The 25,866-nt window shown below is 43.1% G+C and overlaps 1 protein-coding gene across 1 annotated transcript in view; it reads right to left on the bottom strand.

The window, feature by feature from the left end:
- LOC108795122 (F-box/WD repeat-containing protein 11-like) overlaps positions 1–22,258 on the bottom strand; it is a gene marked incomplete at its 3' end in the record, with an annotated part of 50,472 nt that extends 28,214 nt beyond the window's left edge. The window contains exons 1-2 of the mRNA XM_018566315.1: positions 22,072–22,258; positions 3,175–3,276 (exon numbers count right to left, since the gene is read on the bottom strand). Of these exons, the coding sequence (XP_018421817.1) occupies positions 3,175–3,276; positions 22,072–22,116 (147 nt within the window). The remainder of the gene's footprint in view (positions 1–3,174; positions 3,277–22,071) is intronic.
- Between the last annotated feature and the right edge of the window lie 3,608 nt (positions 22,259–25,866).

The raw sequence follows: 25,866 nt of genomic DNA, 5'->3' as shown, positions 1-25,866 counted from the left end.
AACATTTCTAGTTTGAGCAGTGTTGGTTACTAATGTTACTCTAGATGCATTCTACAATGTTTATGAAGACACTAAAATTAAGTTTCTATTACAAAGCATGCTATTTTTTTCCTTCAAATTTGCACTTTTTTTATTTTAAATTAGTCACTTCAAAGTAATAAGCAAAGTGGAGAAAAAAGAAAGTTTAACTTTTGAAGCTGAACCCTGGGTAGAAAAACTATTTTGAATATACTGCTTAAAAAGGATATAACGTTTACTTTGTGTGCACCAAATGCCTTGACAAACACGGTTGACTTGTAAAAAAGAGCAATGACATCATCATGTTGTACAAAGCCTGTACAGAATGCAGAGCTGTGAAACAGGCAGCAGCCATTAGTGTTTACTTTTTCACTCCTGGCTGCCGGCTATGTACAAGTGATTTACAGATCCCTTCTACAGGCTTACCTGTCCCTCCTGTGTGCCCGGGACCATGGAGGGTGGCAGGATGGAGAGCGACAGGAAATCAGCAAACATCCATTCACTGATCTAGCCTGGGAAGAATAAACCCAGATGGTAATAAAAAAAAAGTTTAATCAAATAAATAAAAAAAATTCTAAAAGCTCCCAGCCCCACAAACCTGTACGTCTGATGCGAATGTGCACAAAAACGATTGTGCCAGGTGTTTGGTTTCTGGCATGCGTGGTAATACCAATTATTCTAGGGCCATTATTAACTGTAATACAATGACCTGTAAGCTTCGCCTAGGGACAATTTTGGGTACTGTAGTTTCATGGGCATGTGCACAAATTTGAACCTTGACATATTTGGTATCTAGTCACTTGACACAACTTCATCTTTTCTGTTTTACTGAAGATTGGTATATTATGTTTATGTGCAATAAAAATAATTTGCCTGTATTTTTTTTTATTGAAACTATAGATTTGATAAAACAGTAGCACAATTATTGTGTGATGCAAAAAATTGCAATGGCCATCATTTTATTCTACAGGGTCTCTGCTTTCAGAAAATACATATGGGGAAATTCATAAAAGCTGGAGCAGTTGTCCATAGTAACCAATCGGCTTCTCTCGTCAGTTTGTTCAGTTAAAGTATCATTAACTACTTGCTGACCGAGGTGTTAAACCCCATTCCTGTCCAGGCCATTTTTTAGTATTCAGCGCTGCAGTACTTTGACATGTAACATCAGTCATGCAACAGTGTTCTGAAATGAATTTGATACCTTTTGGGGGACACATGGAGCTTTCTTTTGGTGGTATATAATGTTATTTTTGACTATACAATGGGGAAAAAAATACCAAAAATTTTGAAAAAAAAAACGTTTTCCCTACGTTATGTTATGAAGCATCTATTACCCAAATTTTTTGGTAATACATAAAAAGAGGGGGTCAAGTTGGGTAAATAGACACCAAACATGTCAGGCCATATAATTGCGTGCACCCACGAAGTCGCAAAAAGTTACCATACCCAAAATTGGCCATGGGGGACACTTTAAACAAGATTTTACCACTCATTACTTTAGTGTTAACAATGATTAATGGCCCTTAAATATTTGTTCTCCCTCCGACATTCGCGGTAATATGTAACATGTACGGCGCAATCGTCATTTTCACACGTAGGTGCACCAACACATGTTTGCATGTGTACGTGGGGGCGAGGGACTTTAAAAAAGAAAAAAAAATCTTTTTTTTTTAATGCTAGTTATGCTATTTTTTTTAAACTTTTATTCTTTACTCTTAAGTTTCTTGCTATCACATGGAGGACTAACAAGCCCCCTATGTGATAGCCAATACACAGTGAGAGCAGATATTGGCTTCACCAGCTTCTCTCCAGCATCTGTAGCCGGGAATGACGGCTGAATGTGGAAGTGAAGCAATATACATCACTTTCTGCATTCTGACACTGGAGAGGAGATCAAAGTGAGATTGTGTACTCATCTCTCCCTCTCTCTCTCTCTCTCTGATCTCCGGTCACAGAGCCGCTGTGCCGGTCCCAGGCTTGCACCAGGCACAGCGGAGCTCGGAATTGGTGGCAGCGGCCACATGCAAAATACAAGCAATCGCACATCTCTATCACATACGGTAAGTCCTTAAAAGCAGCATGGGGGGTATCTGCCTTAATGTCACTTTAAGATTTGAAAATTAAAGATAAAAGTTGATCGGTTGACATGCACAGCTTCTCCAGATTCTGTCTGCTCCAGTTTTGATAAATTCTCTCCCACCCCCCATATATTTTGTTGGGTTGCAGTAATCTTAAGGCCTAAAACACGCATTTTAAAGTGTGCAAAAAAAAAAATCTAGCCTGATAGAAGAAAAGTAATTGAGCAGTCGTAAATGACATGGAAGCTGTGATATGTTATTATTCAGAAAAACGCTGCGTCTCCCCCACCGAGTTGCACAAACACAAAACTATAATCAATGTGGCTTGCTTGGATGTGGAAGGGGGGAGCAATCCACTCCCAAAATTCTGTGTAAAAAATCCCGTCTGATATCACCCCTGCAATCCCAAAAGGGCTATTCAGGGAAATGCATTTAGACCATTGAAAAAGGTCAAAGAGAGGTCTTCTAGCCAAAGTCCAAAATGCATGACTAGAACTGTCCATTACAACTAAATCCATATAACAAAAACAGTAAGCCTGGCATCACTTTCAGAACTACTGCCTATGCTGTTAAAGTTTAGTCGGCAACATGCTCCTGTCCAAACAAATCTAACAATTTGTCTTATCTGCTCAACAGATGATAGTAAACACCCAATAGTTATGAACTTCAAAAAACCCAATGACTGCTTATTTTACACTGCATAAACATATCCAAATTTCAAATGAAAAGCAGGTACCAATCAACTTAATTTGTCTAGTTACTGTGCATGCGTGATATCTTCTAAGGATGCAAAAGGAAAAAAAATGTTTATATTTTAAAGCATAATTAGATACTAACTGGTCATATTGATATGTAAACAATCAATTTCATGGAAAAAGAACCAAACGAAAAACATGCTTCACTTTAACACAAAGAATGTATACACTAACCAATAAAAAAAAAAAAAAAATAATAATCAATAGAGCATGCAAAACGGTCTTTCAGGCATTCAGGCCACCAAGGCAAACAAAACAAATATGGAGGTGTTACACAAGACAGAGCATACAGATAACAGTACAACAAGAAAGAAGAAAGGCACCTGGAGACATCTGACACTGGGCATGCTCTGCAGGCATCTCAGTGCGCACATGCTCTCTACCAGGTTGGAGCAGCCTAGCCACAAAGACCTTGGCACAGAACACTGCAGGGTGACAAAAAAGGAAGGAGAAAAAAGCAGTTAGATGCCACAAAATATTTCAAGCAGGCAACTTATGAGTATATTAAAATGTACTAAGAATGGACAAGCAAATCTGCATGCTTTTGTTTTGAACATCATATCTTGAGTATGAGTTTATGCACATCGTGAGCGATATCAAAAAGAAGAGATTTGTAAGTTTAACCTGAAAAAAAGGTAACTCTTTGTAACTACCATTCTAGGAACTACACAAGCTAAACAGACACAAAAAAGCACCAGACTGCTGGTAAAAAGGTAATAAAATACTTCCACAAGTATCTTCTAAACACGCGTCTTCCACACTTCGTTATACTGCTTTTAAACAAAACCAAAGACTGAGTTTAACATGCCTAAACCAGGTACGGTATATTGCACTACATAGCCAACAACGTTTTTTTATATGGCACAATAATATTTACATAAATCATGTGCCTGTTCTTTAACCATTTGCTGTCCGAGCATTTATCTCTCAAACAAATGCCATTGTTAACCACTTGCTTTTCCTGGCATTTTCTTACTATTTGCACAAACATGATAAAATATAAATTTTTGCCTAGAAAACAGCTTCAGACCCCCAAACATTTATATATGTTCTGAAAGCAGAGGCCCTGGAGAATAAAAAAAATGCTAGTTGCAATTTTTTATGTTGCACGGTTTTTGCGTCAAATGTTTATCAAACCAGTATTTTTAGGAAAAAATAAACTAAATTTAGTGCACAGAAACATAATATAATACCCAATTGTTTGGTAAAATATTAAAGGATCACGTCGGGTAAAAAGATAGCAAACATGTCAAGCCTTAAAATTGCGTTCGCCAGTGAAGCCGCAAAAAAAGTAAATACCCATAATTTCCCATAGGGAACACTTTTACCGATCATCAATTTAGTGTTAACAGCGATTGATGGCCCTAGAATTATTGCTCTCACTCCGACGTTCACGGCGATATGTAACATGAAAAGCGCAATTGTCGTTTTTTCACAAATAGGCGCCACGACACGTGTTTGTGTGTTTATGTGCATGCATGCGGGGGGGCGGGGGACTTTTTTTCTTATATGTTACTTTATTTTTTTTTTTACACTAACTCTATTGCCATCACATAGGAGCTAACAAGCACCCAATGTAATAGCAGATAGGGTATGATAGGTCCTCTTTATGGAGACATCAGGGGTCATCAAGAAACATCAAGAAGCAGAGGAAGCAGAGATCTTCCTCTAAGTGTCGGGGACTGTAACGAGTGAAACCGGAAGTGATGTAATACGCATCACTTCCCGGTCTAGTGATCGGAGGAGAGATCAACTGCTGGCAAAAATGACAATGTTTTTAACCCTCCTAAACATTCCAAAATAAGAAAAAAAAAATGTAGCTTTAGTTATACTTTAACCCTTTTTCTGCCACTTTTTTTTTGCACATGTGGTAAAATGCACATTTTAGGCCTACAAATTCCATAAACCCTTTTAGAAGAAAATGGTGGCAGTTGCAATTATTTATGTTACACAATGTAAGCGCAACGGTATATCAACCCCAAAGATTTTCAGTAAGAATTGCATATAAATTAAAATATCTAATTTTTAAGTAAAATAAACTGCCTGGCCAAACAATGTCACAGCCTGTATTTAGCTAAGCAAAGAGGTTAGAGCCTTCCACTGGATAATTATATTATGCCCCAAAAAATGAGGCCAGCTACCTACACTGAATGACAAGGTTTTATCAATGGATTTTTTTCTTCCCTGATGGCACAGACATATTCCAAGATTACAATGCCAATATTCATCAGGCTCAATTTGTTAAAGATTGGTTCAGGGAGCACGAGACATAATGTTCTCATATAGATTGGCCGCCATGCAGACCAGACCTTAACCCCATTGAGAATGTTTGGGAAGTGGTGGAGAAGAGATTACGCAGTGGCCCAACTCTCCCACCATCACTACAAGATCTTGGTACAAAAATGAATGCAGCTCTGGATGGAAATAAGTGTTTTGACATTGCACAAGCTTATTGAAACAATGCAACAGTGAATACATGCCATAATCAAAACTAAAGCTAAAAGCTCCAACTAAGCATTAGAGTGTGTACTTTTTTTGGCCAGGCAGTTTATAAAAGATGAGGTTGCATCAAGCAAATAAATACCAAACATGGCAAGCCTCAAAATCACTTGCACCTTTGAAAAAGGTGAAAACCTATGATACCCACAACTGCCCATGGGTGACTTTTAAAAGTCTTTGTAGGTCATCAATTTAGAGTTAAGTAAACAACTGCCCTATAATTATTGCTCTCACTCTGGCACGCGCGAAGATACATTCCATGTGACAAATCTGTGTAGGTTGGGGGCTAACTTTTGCGTTTTAAAAATTATATTAAACTTTAAAGTGATATTAAAGTCAAAAAGTTTGCAAGCCATTTCAAATGTGGATTAAAACATTTACAAGGGATACTGCTTCATAAGGTTTAAATGTTTGTTTTCTGCAGAATCATCTGGTCCCCTGAGCACTGACCCCGATTTTCTGTTTCAGGGTGGCTTTCCCTTGCAGGGTGCTAGGGAGCCACACCTGTGTGCTAGAAAGCTGTGCATCTCCACAAACACAGCAAAAACAAAGCAAGCCACTCCCTTGCTCCTCCCTTCTCCAAGCTAGTTGGACAGCTGCTGGAGACTGATCTTGCTTGTGATCTTGTACTGGACAGGAAGTTCAGGGAAGATGAGCTGAGAGAGTTGGAACGAACTGTTCAGAAACATGAAGACTGAGGCCCCGTTCACATTGAGCGGTTCGCACATCGCGCTTTTGTCGCACGAATGCTTGCATTGAGCAAGCTTGAATCGCGGCAAAATCCGCTCCAAAAAGGGTCCTGCTGTAGCGACACGACCCGCGACAGCAGGACCCTTTGCCCCATTGCCAAGCATTGGCGCGCGGTAAACTTATTAATTAATGACATGGGGGAGGGTGTTAACAGCGATATTTCCGTGTTTGCGGATGACACCAAAATAGGGAGGGTAATAGACACGGACTTAGACATTATAACATTACAGGAGGACCTGGATAAAATAAGGGAGTGGGCATTAATATGTCATACAATCACCAGCAGCACCTGTCCTTCCGGGAAACGGCCCAATATGGCTGTGCACGCCGCACGGATCTGTACGGCCCCACTCTATGCTGTGTGAATGCGGTCTTAGAACAGCAAAGGCGTTCTCCTGGCATACCTCTCTTGAAGGTTAAATTGGTGAAATCTTTCCGATTGCAGATGATCACTAAGCAAGTTACCTGCTGATCTTTTGGGTTCTTGGAGACTTCTTTTTAGAATCGTCAGCTCTCTGAATTTGCAGGCTGGATAGTCTAAGATAAATTAGTAGCCATTTGAAATTTAGGCCAGTTGAAGACTAATTTTACCTCACAGTAGAATGATTGATTTCAAATTTGATGATCTTTTACAGTCCCTTGCCAGACTCCTAGGCATTCACAAACAACATCAAAGAGAATACCAGACAACAGTTACGTGAGGTTTAAAATAGATAGGTTCTACCAGCATACTCTCCATGCCTTTATTTATACCCAACGTTTTGGCACACATCACAAAAGGCAACAACGCTGAACATGAAGAATCACAATATTTTTAATGGTGCCTGTTCACTCCTGAGAGTTGCGTCACTCACGGCTTGAAAAAAAAAAGTACACAAAGTACACAATTTTTCTGGAGAGGGCCAGAATCATGCATTTTTGACCCAACAGACTTCAATAGACCTGAAAAGCACACAAAATGAATGTTTGTGCAAATTTGTGACTAAAAAGATGCTCCAACTGTAACTATTTCCAGCAGTCTTCCAGGACAGCCCATGAGAGTTCAACTCCACCTCCAAACAGGAAACATGTCACCACACCAATTTAAAAGACCACCGTCACTATCCCCCTTCAGTTATTTTGAGAACACGAGAACAATTCTAGGAGAGAGCAGAACATAATTCCACCACAACAGTACATAATTTATATTAGCATTCTAGAACAGAGCAGAACTCTGCTGTCCTGGAAGACTACTGGCAATAGAGTTACCAGTAAGTTCTAACTCCGGTTTTCCCCAGTTGTCTTCCAGGACAGCCCATGAGAGGATAACCAAGCACTTACCAACTTTTAGGGAGGGACTACTGCTTGCAGCACCTTTCTCCCAAAAGGCCTGGTCCTGAGTTGATAACAGGTCCAGGCAATAATGTCGAATAAAGGTTGAATAACTAGTGCAGGTAGCAGATTTACATATCTGCTCCGGAGTAGCCCCTGCTTTTTCTTTCCAGGTGATAGAGAACGATCTAGTGGACAGAGCATTGAGACAAACTGGTGGACAGAGCATTGAGACAAACTGGTGGACAGAGCATTGAGACAAACTGGTGGACAGAGCATTGAGACAAACTGGTGGACAAACTGGTGGAGAAATTTCTTTTGCCTGGTATGCTTCTGCTATAGCTTGTTTTATCCATCTTTCTATAGATGATTTAGAGGCTTGCTTCCCTTTATTCTTCCCTGAAAACAGTATGAACAAACTGTTGGATTTTCTAAAAGATTCTGTTTGCAGATAACTCAACAAGCATCTTCTCTCACCCAGACAATGGAAAGACTCCTTTTTCATTGGATGGATTACTTGAAAAGGTTGGCAGATTTATATCCTATGATCTATGGAAATCGGAAATGATTTTTGGAAAAAAACCTGGATCGGTCTTAAGAACTACTCTATCTCCAAAAATCGAGAGAAAGGGTTGTTGTACAAAGCCTGTAACTCACTGACTCTTCGTACCGAGGTTACTGCTACCAAAAGAACTGTCTTTAAGGTGAGGAGTCCAAGAGAAGTTTCACTTAAGGGTTCAAAAGGTGCACCTGACAAGCCTTGTGACACAATTGGGGACAGATTTTAGTGGAGATAGGCCTATGTCTTTTCAAGGTTTAAAAAAAAAAAAAAAACCTTGATACTAGAGGATCTTCTGCTAGGGTAATTTGTAGCTAGACACTCAGAGCTTCAACTTGGATCTTGAAGGTGCCGACAGTAGGGCTGCAACAACTAAACGACATAATCGATTATAATCGATGATTGAAAAAGTTGTCAACTTTTTCAATCATCGATTAATCGGCTTCCGATTGGTTGGCCCTGTTCACGGCTCCACACACACTGCGCGCCGCACCTCCCCGCCTCACGCTAACCGCCCGCCCAAATCCACGATCGGCGCAGGGAGAAGAAGTAACAGCCGCCGATAGACAGCCCGATCTCAGAAACAAGTTGCTGGAAGACTGCTCAGGTAAGCCTTCACTTTCCCACACATGGTGCTCTATAATGTATTGCTGGGATTTGTATTCCTTTATAGCTGATGGTACATTGTGCTCTATATTATACAGAGCAATGTACCATCAGCTATAGAGGAATAAAAATCCCAGCAATACATTATACACTCTTATGTATAAATGTATTGCTGGGATTTGTTGTATTCCTCTATAGCTGGTGGTATTCTGCATTGCGCTGTATAGAGGACTACAAATCAAGGAATAATACATTATACAGCGCAATGCAGAAATCCTCCAGCTATAGAGTAGAACAAATCCCAGCAATAATACATTATACAGCGCAATGCAGAATACTGCCAGCTAAAATGTACTATTGCTGGGATTTGTTGTATTCCTCTATAGCTGGTGGTATTCTGCATTGTGCTGTATAATGTACTATTGTACTACTAGATTTTAGTACGTCTTCTTTAGATACCATGCGGTTAGTTTCAAGGTTGATACCTTTAGATGAAGAATCGGTCTGGGAGGAACCCGGGTGGCAATACCATTAGTGATAGTAGAAGAGTGAACCCTGCCCTTTTTGGCTAGTAAGGGGCAATTCAAATTAATTCTCTGTTCTCCATTAGAAATTTCTGTAGGACTTTTAGGATTAGATGAATTGGAGGAAACACGCAACAAAGGTTGAATCTCCAGGAGTTGGAAAGGGAATCTGTGGCTAAAGCTCTGTCTAAAGGGTTCACAGAATAGAAATGCGTTACTTTGAATTCTTTCCTGAAGCACACAAATCCATCTCTGGACTCCCCCACTGCTGTATTAAAACATTGAATACCTCTTGATTCAGACTCCATTCCTCTTGTAACATTCTTTGGCAACTTAGAGGTCCGCAAAATTGTTCAGGGAACCCCCAAGATACGTTGCCGAGATTGAGGCTAGATTTCTTCTCTGCCCACTGAAAAATGGGCAGAGGATTTTGCTAGGATTTGTAGTGAGACACATTATATATATTGGTGGCTGACTAAATACTTTTTTGCCCCACTGTAAATAAATATATATTGTATATATGCCACTGTCATTATATTGTCTGATAGAACATGAAGAAGATGGTTCTTTAATAAGTACTGAAATGAGAGAATGGCATTGAGGACTACTTTTAATTCTCTCCATTTCGATGAAACTTTGGCTTCTCTTTTTGTCCATTGTCCTTGAACAAAATAGTCTTCCAGATGTGCACCCCATTCCCAGGTACTGGCATCTGTAGTATGTTTGCTGCATAAAGGAAGGGATCATAGAAGCCCTTTTGACAGCTGGTTGTGGAACCTCCACCACCACAGAATTTGCTTTAATTTCATTGGAATAATCACTCTTCTGTCTAGAGTGTTTTGTGTTTGGTTACATACCTCCAAGAGAAAAGTCTGGAGAGGTTTCTGATGACGAGCCCTGTGGACTGCTGGGAATGTCGAGGTCATCAAGTCCAGTACTGACATGATGAACCAGAGTGATACTGTCTGGTTTTGTTGCAATCTTTCAACCGCCAACTGTATCTTTATAATTTGTTCTTCCGGAAGAAATTTTTTTCTGTTTCTGGTGTTCAGGATATAGCCCAAAAAGGTCATCTTCTGGGAGGGTACTAGGTTTGATTTGTCCTTGTTCACCAGCCATCCTAGGCATTTTATCCAGTCCAGAGTCAATTTCAGGGCCTTCTTTAGTTTGTCTTATGAAGGGACTGAGATCAATAGGTCGTCCAGATATGGTACAATGCTGACCTTCTGAAGCCTCTGAGGTGCTAGAGCCTCTCCTAATACTTTTGAGAAAATTCTTGGCACCGATGAGAGACCCAATGGTAGTGCTGTGAATTGAAAATGCTGAATATCCATCTTCATTCTGACTGCAAGTCTTAGGTAAACCTGTGAGGATGTCCTTACTGGCACCTGTAAGTAGGCGTCCCTCAAGTCTATCGTTGATAGAAAAGGTCTGTTAATAGAGAATGTTTCTCACCGAAAAAATAATAATCGATCTTGAATTTCTTGTATCAAATTCACATGTGCAATAACTTTAGTTTTAGTATAAGCCGGAATTTCCCCAGAGGTTTCTGCACCACAAACACATGCAAGTAACATCCTCTGCCCTGTTCCTCTTTCAGTACTGGAACAATCACCTTCTGATCCACCAAGTCCTCCAGCAAACCACATAGCGCATTGGCTTTGATCGGATCTTTGGGTAGATCTATCAAATAAAAAATGTGATAGAGGTGGATTAACTAACTCCAGCTGGTAACCTTGTTCGACAATTTTTAGAATAAAGCTGTTGGAGGTAATGTTTTTCCAATGTGGGAGGAATTTCCCCAGTCCACATCCCACTGGAAAAGAACGGTCATTGCTGTTTGGGCTTCTGAGAAGGGGGGTTAAAACAATATCCCCCCCCTTACCTTTTTGACCGAACCAATGCATTTTTGGCCTTTCATCCACGTTTCCTTGTGACTTGTTCCTTTGGTCACGAAAAACCTCGGGTTATATACCCTTTTCTTCTCTGGGAAGGCTTTTTTCTTATCTGCAGAAAGTTCTAATGCAGCCTCTAGATCAGGTCCAAAGAGAAGATCTCCTGAAAATTACATAATCTTAATTTGGAGGCAGAGTCACCTTCCCAGGTTTTTAGCCAGAGGGTCCTGCGTGAAGAATTGATCAGGGCCGAGGAGCGAGCAGACATTCCACCAGCCTCTGCTGAAGCATCTACGATATATCCAAACGCCTTAAACATAGGAAAGGACTCCAGGATTTGTTCCCTTCGAGTAACTGCCATAAGGTGAGACTAAGGCTTGGCACACACACAAAGTCTTGCGATGGTTATAAGGTACTTAAAAAAACGTACGATCTGCCTATGTTGCATAGGCAGATCGTACTTGCGATGATCGCAAGCCACACACCCTGAGGGGCGGGCTTCCGATGACCGCAATGCCGAACGGGCAGTGTGCACTTGCGCACACCGGCCCGTAAGGCTGTTATCGTACGGACATTCCACAAACCCGCCAAACATCGTATGATGCTCGGCGGGTTTTCGAACATGTCCGTAAGTTCAAAGTCGTGCGACCTTACAGTAGTAGAGGTCGCACGGCTTCCACACACCTTGCGATAATCGTACGATCGCGGGATTTCCCACGATTATCGTACGATTATCGTAAGGTGTGTGGGGACCTTTACACTGTAAAAGCCAGAACTCTAAGTTCCTAGCAATGCATGTGGTAGTTAAGGCAGGTTTTAAATTACTTAGAGCTGTATCCAAGCCCTCTTAAGCAGAACATCCATCTTTTTACCCATCTTTAAGGTTACCTATATCTTCGAAGGCTAAATCCACTTTTTCGGATACTTTTAGAAAGAGGAGCATCTAACCCTGGATTCTTATTCCACACCATAGATGGATTGTCATCAAAGGGGAACCTCCTTTTCAATGTACTAGAGAGAAGGAAAAAAAATGGCTTTCTTTCAGGCTCTGACCATTCTTTCAGTATAGAGTCAGATAACACCTTATGAACAGGAAAGACTCATCTTCTTCCTTTGTAATCCCTTGTACATCAGATCATGCCTAGATAAATTGTATCTTGCATTTCCAAGGATTCAAAAATGCCTTTAAGCAGGTTATCAACATCATCAAGCGATAGTTTAAATCTGGATGAAGCAGGTACCTCCTGCGTACTTTCCTCTTCCGAGGAATCATTGTGAAAATGATCCGAATCAGATCTGTCCTCCCTAGACGGAGGCTTTAGACAAATCGGCCATATCTTCCATAAGTATGGTATTAAATAAGGGCGTTCTGCATCTGGGTGGTTTTAGATGTTCATCTCATATCTTCAATAAAGGGATCTGAATGAATGGAAAATAGAAGCCAATTCTTCTTTCATGAGGCCAGAAGACCCTGACAAGCATTCATAGATTCTTCCTTATGCAAGTCTGGCACAAAGGTTTTTTAAAAGAAATACTCAGTTTGGCCCCACATGCTGCACACTGTTTCCTAGTAGGTGGATTCCTAAACTGCACAGGAGGCTTCACCTGAAAACCATAGAGAAAAAGGGGTCTTGATAACTACATAGAACACTAGCAAAACAAAAGAGAGCACCCGTGCACATCACAAAAAGGGCACACACACCAGCGAACCCTCAGTGATAAGGCAGAAGAAAGAAAAAAAAAACACAGCTCAGGTGTAGACTAAACAGTTTAAAAGTCATTACCTGAGCAGGGGTGCTGCCCGAGGCCCCCCTCTTGCCCCGCTCTGGAAACGAGGCTTGGAGCACAAACCTCAAGCGCCCAGAAGTCACGTATCTCCATCCGGAAATTACATCATCCGCCACTCGGTCCACTGTAGGGAACCCGTTTCCTGGATGCATACAGCTTATTTGCAGCAACGATAAGTGGGAGACGCGACCTTCAGTGCTGGCTTTCTCCAAGCGCAGAGAGGGAAGTAGAGCCGGGACCTACTCCGTCGCATAGGAGCCTTAGGAGAGGTACCAGGGCCGTAGGCCCATCAGCTTTACTGCACATCAGTACTGCCCATGAGAGCTCTAGTATGGCAATGATCTCCTCCGGACAGAGGAAACACAAAACTGAATGGGGATAGTGACGGTGGTCTTTTAAATTAGAGCGGTGACGTGTTTACGGTTTGGAGGAGTTGCACTCTATCATGGGCTGCCCTGGAAGACAACTGGGGAAAAACTGTTTTCCAGTTTTTTTTTAAACACAACATTTCTGGGAGTGTCAGATTTTTGGTCATCTGCTGTGCCCAGTGGTTCAATCTATCAGCCTCTAGATCACTACTGACGAGAAATTAGCAGAAGGAACCACGGACACTCCCATTAGTGTCACAGTCTTCAGGATCTTTAGCCAGTGGTTTCTCTTCACTACTGCAGAGATTGGCATCCTGGGCAAAATGAGAAATCATTCAATGACTTCTCTGCAAGGGGCAATTATTTTAGCAGCTAAGTTGCTTTAACCCTTTCACTGCCAGAGCTGCCTTTGCCTTTTGTACACATTATAATGCACATTTTAGGCCTGAATATTACTAAAACCCCCAGAAATAGATATTTCCTGAAAGAGAGCCTGTAGAACAAAATGTTGGCAGCTACAATTCTTTAAGTTGCATGATATTAGCATAACTGTTAATCAATCATGACTAGCTTAGAAATTCTGCACCTGTGATATGGCAAAAACTACAGTACCCAAACATGTCCATAAAAGACGCCTTAAAAGCATTTCAGGTGATCAATTTAGGGTTAACAATGAATAACGGGCCTAGACTTATTGTTCTTACTCTGGCATGGGCAGAAATACCCAAAATGTGTAGTTCCAGGGAACAAAAAAAAAGTTGGGAATGCAGCTGCCACACCTAAGGACTGGTAAGCCGATATATATATATATATTTTTTCCCCCACCCTAACAGACAACATCCCCCCTAACCACAACAACTCCCACTGACAAGATATCCCTCTCTGGCTGCCTTATCCTTTCACCATTAACCTACAGACATCTCTTATGTATCTCACCACATCACTCTACACCCCCCCCCCCCCCGGGTGAAAAGGGCTCCCTGTCTAACCCCCTCTTGTATCCAGCAGACAGACATCCCCACTCAAGCCCCCTAATCTCCCCAGACAGTTGTCCCTTTCTGGTCACTTTACACCACCACCACATCCCTTCAAGGCCACTTTACAGCTTCAGTTACAAGTATTCCTTATTGGCCAATGATAAAGCAATCATTTTTCCAAGGGGCTTGCCTTGCAATTAAAGAAGCTGCAGTTTATCATGAGACAGGTAATAAAGAAGCAATGGTGTTTAACATTCAAAATTAGTTACTTTAGAGAGTGTCAAAGTTTAAACCCCTAGCAATAAGACAGACACTGGTGAGATAGACCAGTGACTCTTCAGGCAAAAATATTAAAAACTGTCCTATGTAATCTTCCCTCAATATATGCACATTGACATTATGCTAATTATTCATCTTCAGTTAATATAAAGAAATTACCTCATGATCCTGCCTTTCCCCATGAATAGGACATGGTTTCCTGTGCTGGGCAAACAATGCTATTCAAATGGCTTTATCCCAAGCATTTTCGGTACCCTAAAGTTGTGCCGCTATATTTTGTATGCAAAAGGTCTTGGCATCTGATGCATCCTCCGCTGCACACACGCTTTAGTTCTTTAATGAGCTCCAATACCACCGAGTCTCACCGAGTCCTAACTCTGGCACCACTCAATTTCATCAAGTGTGCATGTGTTATAATTCTTTATCAAATGCTGGCACCTTTCAGTAACATACAGATCCTCTCCTCCTCCCTCCCAGTAAGACCCCGTTCACACTGAGCGGTTTGTCTCGCTATTTCAGCTCCGAAATTGTGCATATTCCGCGCGATATAGCTCTATGTAGCTTGACCAATGCATTGCAATGGAGCTATTCACATCTCACAGCTCAATGTCGCCTGTAGCTCGTACATGACCCTTTTTTCTGCGGATGTCGCGCGATTCGGCACCAATAGACTCAATGGTGTTGCGCATTACCGGCGATATCGCGCTACAGAAGGGTCACTTTTGCACTGCAAAATGGAAGGAAAGAATGAGGTCACATCAAGACAGCTGTTGATTGGTTACAGCCCAATGTAGCAGAGACGAAGTCCCTCCCAAAAGTCGCGCTACATAGCGCAATAAAATGTGCACTGTCGCTCAATATCGCGCATTGTAGTTCAATGCCGCTGAGCAAGGAAAAACACGAGATTTACCATGTCGCTCAGTGTGAATGGGGTCTAAGGCTCTAACCGGTGATGAGCTTTATGCTCACCCACCGCACAGCTTTCCACACAGAGGTGGATTTGCAGTCATGTGACCGCACATAAATGACAACAAAAAAAAGTATTTGAGATTTTTGCTATTTTGAATATTGGAAACTGCTAAACAATGCTCTCAAATCACATTGCCCTGTTTGGGGAGGTGAGCGATTAATACTACTTTAGAAACACAGTGGCATAGTCGTTAGCGCTTCTGGGGGTCCCCGGTTTGAATCCTGTCCAGGTCACTATCGGCAAAGAGTGTGCATGTTCTCCCTGTGTTTGCGTGGGTTTCCTCCTAGTACTCTGGTTTCCTCCCACATTACAAAAGACATGCTAGCTTAATTGGGTCCTCTCTAAATTGGCCCTGTATGCATGTGAGATATAGATCTTAGATTGTAAGCTCCCTGAGAGCAGGGACTGATGTGTATGTGCAGTATGTAAAGTGATGCATAAATTGTTGGCACTATATAAATACCTGTAATAAATAAATTACAATGGTGTCAGCTTATGAAAGCTCTGCCATGCCTACCATTGCAGCAACTGGTCATTGCAAAGCAGTACATTACTTATCAGTCATCAGTTGCATAGGTACACTAGGGGGAGGGAAAGGATCAGGTCTCTCTTGCCCTGTTCCAGTTTCGACTATTTAATAAAAAAAAACACCTCTATCCTACTTTAAAATCCAGGCTTCAAATAAGTTAAGTGCACTAGTTTTTATTATTAGGAGCTCAAGCACACTGCCAAAAAAAAAAAAAAAATGTACCGCAAAGCGTGTTTTTGTTTAAAAATCGGAAAGCAGGTATACGGGTTTCAATGAGGCCATGCACACAGGTGTGTAAACATGTTTCCAGGATTAGATCCATAACACAATATCGAAAAATATGCATATAAAAAAGGACACACATTTTATTACTATCTCCTTCTGCCGATACAACCCAGGGTTCAACCACTACTGGAACTGGTGGATGGCACCACAGTATAGAGGTCAGAGGATATGTTGTTCACACAACATTTAGCTTCAGAATATCATCTTTATTGGTATTTCTTTAGCATGACATGAACATGTTTCAGAACCTCGCATGGTCCCTTTGTCAGACAAAGTGTCCAATGTCATGCTAAAGGAATACCAATAAAGATGATACTCTGAAGCTAAATGTTGTGTGTACAACATACCCTTTGATCTCAGGACGTAAATTTTAAACATGTACGTGTACATATGAAAATTACATAGAAACAAAACAGAATGACAAATTTGACACATTTAAATTGATGGTAAAGCAAAAGATGTGGTGTGAATGTGTTATTTAACTCATCACATTTTTTTATACTGAATGGAAAATTGTACAGGCCATGTTGAAATTTAGATTCCATGAACATTTGCACAAGGTTTCCATTTCTCTATGATTTTACACTCTTCTTCTTCAAACCGCTAATTGGAAATAATTTCCAAAAGAAGAATATTGCACAGAAATATCAATATCTATATCTGGCCATACAATCATTCTTTCTCATTCAGCCCAGCATGCCAAGCAGTCCACCCACCGGGTTAGCGTATACCAACCAGGGCCGGCCTTAGGCGCCCTGTGCGAGAAAGCTTCACAGCGCCCCTCAGTGTTCACTTTCCCAAGTAATTTGGCACAAATCTCCCTCCCACTATACTTACCTTTCAGCAAACGGTCCTTCCCTTCCACCAGTACGGGTGTACTATCTGTACCTGTTCCATGTATTCTTAATTTCGCTTGCAAATTTCAAGCACTCGTTGGTCAGCACAGTCACCTGACTCTGACCCTAGCGGGCACGCACGGGCAGAAAAGACCCGCTAAATGCACACACCCGTTACCGGGTGTTTTGTATTTTTTTTAAACTTAACTGTATTGCTATCACACAGGGGTTAACAATCCCCTGTGTGATACCATTTGGAGGTGACAGGTACTCTTTATTGAACCTGTCACCTCCAACACAGGAGTTCTAGCAGGCACTGTTGCTAGAACTCCTGTGAGTCTGACGAGCAACGGCCGGGGAGGACAGAGGCTATGGGAGGTGACAGAGCCTGTCACTACTCCACGCCCCTTCTCTGTCCCCGCCCCCCGCTCTCTTCACGTTCTGTCCCCGCTTTTAACGCTTCACACGCTTCACGCTCTGTCCCCGCCCCCCGCTCTCAGCACTCAACGTTCCGTCCCCGCCCATCCGCTCCACGTCCCCCGCTCGCAGCGCTCGACGCTCATTTTAGGAAAAGAAAACCAGCCCTGCTACTTGTCCATAGCAGGGCTAAGACAGCGAAAAAAGCACTTGCCCGGCGCCCGGAACTACATGTCCCGGGCGTGGGGCGATACGAATTCCAGAATCCCCTGAAATAGAATGTCATGAGGGACAAGTAGATTCGGCCCCCGCTTTAGTCCTTGGACAAGTAGTTTTTTCAAAAATGTCCACACCCCTGCTCTGTACTGTACTGAGTCCCCATTGAGGAAATCTTGAATGAACGTGCTGTGATGTAAATCACAGCCTGTTCATTCATAACTGGGAACACATAGTACTATATGTCCCCAGTTATTTACAAACACTGGAGTGATCAGACGATCGCTCCAGTGTTTGTCCTTCTCACACGGAGGATCGATAAATATCAATGATACTTACCGATCCCCGCTCTGCCACGCACAGAAACTGACAGGATGACAGCGGCTCCGAGCTCCTACCCGCTCAGCCATCCTGAAAGCTGCGCGCGCGGCTTCTCTCCCCCTCACCGCTCCGCCATCCTGACAGCAGGCAGCGCTCCCTCGGGGGGGGGGGGCGTAGGATGGAACGCTGTCATATCGGATGTTTTCAAACTAAACGTAGACACAATATTTACATTTATCGTAGCAAAAATCTAAGTTCATTAAAACAATATTTACATGCAGCATATCAGGAAATTGTAAATAGTCTCTCAGACTACAAATAAATATAATTCCTATATAGCTTAACCCCTACAGTCTCATATGGAAAATATGGAGCATGCACCTTTAAAATTAGTAGAACTAAACTCCCCTAACAAAAGATGATTATATTAGTTGAACCTCTCTTTTCTTCAAAATTAATTTTCAAAACATAATTTTGGGGAAAAAAAAAAACACAAAAAACTGGCCTTCATGCACGATTCATCCACTATTTTCATGTTTTGTGCACCAGTACTCAAGCTGCAGGTGCATGTTAAGATTGTCACACGTGACACTGACGATTAGACTACGATTCTCAGCGTGCAGAGGACGTGACACTAGTGACAAACAATCCTCCTGTCCCTCCTCTCAGTTTCACAGCTGAAGATACTGAATGGGATGGGGATGTCTATCCCGTCAAACATGGGTGGGATTGACTGAGGAGGAGACTGCACCTCGAAATGGAGATAGTAGATTCCACCAGCATGCCAAAGAAATGTGTCCAAATAAAACGTCTTTATTGAAGCACTGACATATTGTTACAAGGATGGCAACTTTTCAGGGCAGCGCAGGGTCCCATCATACAGTTCAATATGACCATCATGTTGAACCCCAAAACGCTGCCATCCTTGTGACAACGTCAATGCGTCAACAAAGACGTTTCGGACGCCTTTCTTCTGTGCTCTGTTAGCATCTTCTGCCTTCACTAATCTTAGTGGCGCCATTTGCAGTCACTTCAGCACCAATCTTCTAGGGGTATACCGGTCATGAGTAAGGTGGGCCACACTTTGTACTTACACTTAGAAATGTTGCACTTCGTGTAGGGGACCGTCTACCTCCTTGCTCTCTACTCCATTATACCCAGGGTCCGGACCTTATAAGCCCCCCCTTTGATGCTCCTTTTCATGTCATCTTAGGTCCTACCCACTATAACTGGACAGCACTACACTCTTTATACGCCTATAATGATCTTTGGCGCTTGTTTCGTTGATTGGTCTTACAGTTTGCAGGGCGCTGCATACTTTCAATTTGTGTTCCTTGTTGCGGGGCTTGCATGCCCTATTTCTGTTCTCTTATTGATTGTAACCTTTATGTGAAAACAAAAATTATAAAAAACAAATAAAACCTTTGTGAAAGAAATGTTGCACTTCACAAACTCAGGGGGCTACGTCTAAAAGGTGCCCATACACTCCACAGGACACTCTTAACAGGATGGTGTCACCATGAAAGAGTAAAGTCGAGTACACGTACTTCTATTTTCTTTATTCAACCTGCCGGCTGAATTAACAAAATAGAACAGATTCTTCCATCAACACTTATGAGTGTTGATTGAGGAATCTCCCGCTGTTTCCTTTGTTCTGTGAGAGTGGCCGCTGTCAGAATACCTCAACAGAGCTGGCAGCTCACTTGCTGCTAGCTCTGTTTGGCCTAAAATTTTCCAACATGCTTGTTCGATCAGCTGAGGAGAAATGTGCCAACAGCAGCAACCAAACATTGAATTCTTGATGAACCAGCCAAAATTCAAAGCGTGTATACACAGTTTAAGCGAGAATGGGCCATATAATTTATGGGGTATTTTAGCAAACAACATCTATTTAAAGAAAATGGACAGTACAGACAGCAAAGTAGAGTGTGAAAGGATTAAGACACCCTGTCAGGTTTTTAATGCTATCCAGGGCTCCATTAGGGATATTTCCCCTCACTTCCTGTCCTGCTGACAACATTCTACCAGACAGGAAATAAGAGAATGTGCAAAAAGGACACCTCAATCCATACTGCATCTGACAGGGATACTACAGTCATTTATCTGTGTTGTTTAGACTTCAACTCACTTCCTGTCTGGTAGATGTCAGGAGCAGGGATTCACCAATACTTGGTTTTCAGTAGGGAGTACGAGTACCGATACCGGGTGCCCCGATTATCAGGAAGTGGGGCGGCGCATCATGACCTGTCTCCCGGCTTCCTGATTGCCTGGGAAGCCATTGCTCTATCGAAAGAACACAGGCTTCACTTACAGAGGCTACCTGGCTTACTGACCAATCAGGAAGCTGGGGTGCCTGGCAACAAGTGAAGCCAACTTTCTAGCCAATTAGGAAGCCGGGCGGCACGTCATGACCTGCCTCCCCAATTGGCTAGGAAGCCGGCTTCACTTGTTCCTAGGCAGCGTGGCTTCCTGACGAATCAGGAAGCCGAGAGATGAGTCAAGACGTGCCGCCTAGCTTCCCAATTGGTTAGGAAGCCAGGTTCACGAGCAACAATTGAAGCCAGCTTCCCAGCCAATCAGGAAGCGGGTCATTACCCGGCTTCCTGATTGGAAAGGAAACCGGCTCCATACTCCCTGGGCTGTGCTGGTCAGCGGGAGATCTCTCTCTGACCGGAAGTTCCGGTATCGGAGCATTTGGACGAGTACTCGCCTAAATAATCGGTATCAATGCATCCCTGGTCAGGAAGACAGGAAATGAGGGGAAATCTCTCTTACGGAGCCAGACATAAGGACCCTTTCACATGGGCTGATCATGAGGCAATCTGGGCATGCATTGCGTCCTGATCGGGGCAGTACTGATCAGATGTCACCGCTATGACATCCGTGTCTCTCCAGTTTTTTCCTCCATCCTGTGAATGAGGAAAAAACCGGACCCCATGTCTGTCTATGGGGAAATCTGATGTAAACAGACATGTATTCCATTCGTTTTTCTGGATATGACCAGAGTCGGGTGTAAATGAACGTCTGTCCGTTTAGACCTGGCTGCCCATAGAATAGCATTGGACATACGATCTGGTCCATCGGGAAAACTGATAATCGTACCCGATTGTACTGTCCATGTGAAAAGGGGCCTAAACAAGGCCTAAAAGGTGAATGAAGCCTTTAACAAGCAGTTAACCCTTGAAGTGCATTGGCAGTCCCAATGCAAGGGGAGGGTTTTATCTCCACAGATAAGCTTTCAAACAAACTCCAGCGAAAAAAGTTACCCCCTCTAGGCGTATAAATTATCACTAAAAATCTGCATGTTATGAGGGTATGAAAGTAATAAATGTAGATTACATTCCAAACTGAGACCATTTTAATAATGTGAGGCCGGCAACTATTAGATGAGAAGAAAAGATACACAAATTGTAAAAAAAAAAAAAAAGAAAAAACTCCTTTGTTAAGGTCCTATTGCCAGGCTTGAAATAGCAGGTAGACAAGCTTCAATGATATTCTACAAAAGGCCAACGGCGGATGTTCACATCTCCGCACAAAAACTGAATGGAATAATAATAAACGGAAAGGCCGCCGGCAGCACTAGTAGGGAAGCAGTTTGCTGGTGATGAGGCGTCAGCACCGCTCATCATCCATTGTGGATGCTCTGCGGCAGATCCGTCTGGGAAACCAGCCCCTCCTCTCGGTGGCTACTCACTGAGTGCCCATAGAAAGGGCCGGGCGTACCGTCTAGGCTGCGCTACCCTTCCGATGCCCATCCTTTCTGAGCATTCACCGGCAGCGGCCGATCATTATTCGCAGAAAGAAAATACAAGGGCGGAGAACACGTCAAAAAGCACAAAAAAAAAAAAAGTCAGGATTTGGCTACCTGAGGCCCTTTGGTTCACGATGGGCCACACATCACGGCAGGCCAGCCGTCGATATGGCCTGCTGAGATATGTAGTTCTTCGACAGCTAGATGACAAGTCCAAATTACAATTTTCACGTATCTACATAGCTTCTATCCACACAGCAGGACGATCGATGTGACACAGAAGCACATCTTACTCCGCAAAATAAAGGCCAGCGGTGACATCAAGCATACTTTTCTTACCATGAGCTCGATGGTTTTATCCTCTATCACCGAGTCCGGATCCATGATTCCCAGTACCGAACCCAACACCTCTCCCCTTCCCCCACCCCGACTAACGCAGCAATAGCAGGCGGAAGCGCGACGCAACGACGGAGGAGCACGTTCCCTCAAAATGAACGTAATGGCGAAAGCATCACGTGACCGTCAAGGCAAGTGTAGGTGTTGCAGCAGGCTGCACGGTTTGAACCACATGAAAATGGCGGCGCTGGAAAATGCCTCGTTGTGTTTGGTGGGACCACAGTGTCCGTAAAGTTTGCATTTCGCAGTTCCATAAAATATGTACAGCGCCACCTGCTGTCTCTATCGGTTCACTGTTTGTGGAAGGACTTAGTTGGAACTGTGGTAGCGAAAGTGTAGCAGTGCATCAAGCAATGGCGGCTCTTGAGCACTTTTTTTGTTTAAACCCCCCTCCTAGTAGTTTTTCAATAGAGTGTCTCTCAGGCTCTTGTAGTATCATAAGCAGCTGTCTGATCAGAGGAGATGAGCAACGTGGGACTTGGAAGATGTGATGGGGAACATGGCAGTGCTGGCAGGTGGAATGGCAAGGGACAGCTTTGATCTGTCACCACAGGAGGAGAGTGTATTTAGTTCCCATTCACCCATAGGTGTACTGGGGACGCGGTCGCGTGCGTTTGTGCAGGTTTTCTTTCCGTGTTTGCCGCATGTCCCCATTGATTTCAATGGATTCCTGTACGTGCAACAAATACAGAAAAGAAGCTCATGTAGCAAAATGAGTGTCCCGTGTTTTTTTTCTTCACGCATTTTAACGCACAATTTCACAGACACCTTTAGGGTTCCATTACCTAGAAATGCAACACAAGCTCGTTTCGCGATTGTGCACGTTTTGGGAACATGCATCAAAACGCTAATTATTATGCATGTTTGACGCACATTCCCAAAAGGTCTAGTATTGAACAGGGAATGGTATATACTTGCTAGGGATGCACGGATACTAGTATCGGTGCCGATACCGAGTATTTGGGCGAGTACTCCCAATGCTCCGATAACTTCCCTGAAACTAGAACTTCCGTTCAAAGAAAGATTTCCTCTAACAGCCGGCTCAATGCTAATTGGCTGGCATGTCATTACCCGCCCGCCTGGCTTCCTGATTGCCCGGAAAGCCGCCTCCATGCAAGTGGAAGTATCGTACTAGGTATCAGCGAGTACCAAAAGCAAAATGTCGGTAGTCATACTTGATACAGAAAAACTGGTATCAGTGCATCCCTAATACCAACATATGCAGGGCTTGAAAAATTTGACGGTGTCTTACCAGTCAGTCAAAAATTTCACCAGTCAGCATGACCAGACTATAGCCTTGCAATTTATGTTCCAAGGAACTGCATTCCAAGTATTTGCTGACCTCTCGCCTACCACCATACAATGCCGGCGAGCCCTGAGGCCTTATCTGGAGGTGCTCAAAAATAATGGCATAGCTTATCGCTGGGAATTCCCCTTTCGGCTCCTATTTTCGCACAATGGTTGTGCTTATTAGACATTACATCTGCCGCCCGTCGACTGCCATTCGATCCGTGTTGTTCCTAGATCGCTGGCCAGTTTTACACCCAGTTGATTACTCTCTTTTACCTCTGAGTTCAGGATGAGCATAATATACCCTGTGAAGTTATATACTGTTATTCCCTTTACGCCTTCCAGCACCATCTGCCTTTATTTTTACATGAACCGTTTTTGGTCCCGCGCACATAAGATCACTACATGAGGTGCTCTCTAGGGGGACCGGGTGATCAGCGCCCCCCCTTGAGAACGGCGGTTAGGAGGGAGGATTTTTCCACCTCGCTTTCCTTAGTTTTCTAAGTTACATTTTATTACTAACTTTTGTTCACCTAGCCCACTGTAGGGCTTTTGTTTTCCTTTTCCTCCTTAGATTCTTCTCCCTTCCTCCCGGTCCATCGGTGGTCTGGAATACCACGCTCCGGTCGCTCCTCCACAGGTTTCTCGTGAGTTATTGTATACATGGGTCTGTCACTAAGGGTTGCCTATATTACCTAATGTTCATGCTTCTCACCCATGGCCAATAGCTTTAATGTTGTCTCACATAACGTCCAGGGGTTGAATTCACCGCACAAGCGACACAAAGCATTCTCCTATTACTCATCCTGCCATGCCGACATAGTCTGCTTACAGGAGACTAGATTTTCCCTCACCTCCTGTCCTAAATATTTACATAATCGATTCCCTATATTTTATAGTGCCAACTTCACGGAAAAAAAGAGGGGGGTACTGATAGCGATTAGGAAGAATCTGCCTTTCGTGTGTGACAAACAAATTTCGGACCCCACTGGACGTTATGTGATATTGACTGGTTCGCTGTATGATGTTGACGTGACTATAGTCACGTACTACTGCCCTAATACGCACCAACTCCGCTTCCTCTCCCACCTATTGACGGTAGTTTCCCACCCCAGTAAAGGTATCCTCATTTTGGCTGGGGATACCAATTTAGTTCTTTACCCTGCTCATGATAAGACTAAACCCCCAACCACTGCCAACCCCTCCCCACTACCGTTGCAGAATTCCGACTTCCTCACATTATTAAATGACCATTCCTTGGTGGATGTGTGGAGGGAGCTGAACCCATCCTCCAGCGAATATAATATAACAGCGAATCCGAATAAAATTCTCCAATTGTTTCACGAAAATTTAACAAAACTCTATTCCGCCCCTAATTCTTTTAATGAATCCAAAGCAGATGCACTGCTTAAGGACCTTCCATTCCCTATTGCCCCCCCAACAACACTTACTCAACTTCACCTAGAAATAACGGAGGAGGAAGTACTGAACACGATCAAATCCCTTAAAACGTCTAAGGCCCCTGGCCCAGATGGGTTTTAAACCCTTTATTACAAAAAGTTAGCACCCATATTGGCGCCTAGATTAGCGGACATGTATTATTCCTTGAGAAAAGGGAACTTAGTACACCCCTCCTCCTTGTTGGCATACATTACAATGGTGCCGAAGCCGGATAAGGACCCTCGAGACCCCAATAACTATAGGCCTATATCCCTTCTGAATGTAGACCTTAAGATTCTGGCGAAGATCCTGGCTGCACGTATCAATGAATTCCTACCGGTTCTGATTCATAAGGACCAGGTCGGCTTTATCCCCTCCCGGCAGGCAGGGGATAACGTCAGGAAAATCATTCACTTGGTACATGTCCTCCGGACTAGGAACATCCCGGGGTTCCTACTGTCTCTTGACATCCAGCGGGCATTTGATACGGTCTCCTGGAACTACCTCCGATATATACTGCTCAAGTGGGGTCTCGATGGTCCTTTTCTTTCCTGGCTTCAAGCCTTATACAATAACCCCACCGCTCAGGTAAAATACTTAGGACACGTCTCTGGGGCCTTCCCTATTGGCAGAGGCACTCGCCAGGGTTGTCCCCTGTCGCCGGTCCTGTTCGCCCTGGCCATGGAGCCTCTGGCTTATCTGATCCGCACAAACCCAAGCGTGAAGGGAGTAGAGATAGCAGGGGTAGAATACAAAACTAGTTTGTTTGCAGACGATGTCATATTGACCATTACCCAACCCCATACTTCTGTTCCCAACCTACTGCGTACCTTGGAACTCTTCTCGGATGTCTCTGGCTTGGTGGTTAACTGGGGAAAATCATCAGCCATGAATGTCTCTTTGCCACAGCATGATTATGTTAGTCTCCGTGAGAATTTCACATTTTCTTGGGAACAGAAGTATTTGAGATACCTAGGGGTTAATATATCTCCCTCGTACGCTACACTG

This window comes from Nanorana parkeri, unplaced genomic scaffold (assembly GCF_000935625.1).
Source record: "Nanorana parkeri isolate BGI_ZX_2015 unplaced genomic scaffold, ASM93562v1 scaffold936, whole genome shotgun sequence".
Classification (NCBI taxonomy): Eukaryota; Metazoa; Chordata; class Amphibia; order Anura; family Dicroglossidae; genus Nanorana; species Nanorana parkeri.
This window is presented reverse-complemented; position numbering and strand designations above follow the sequence as displayed.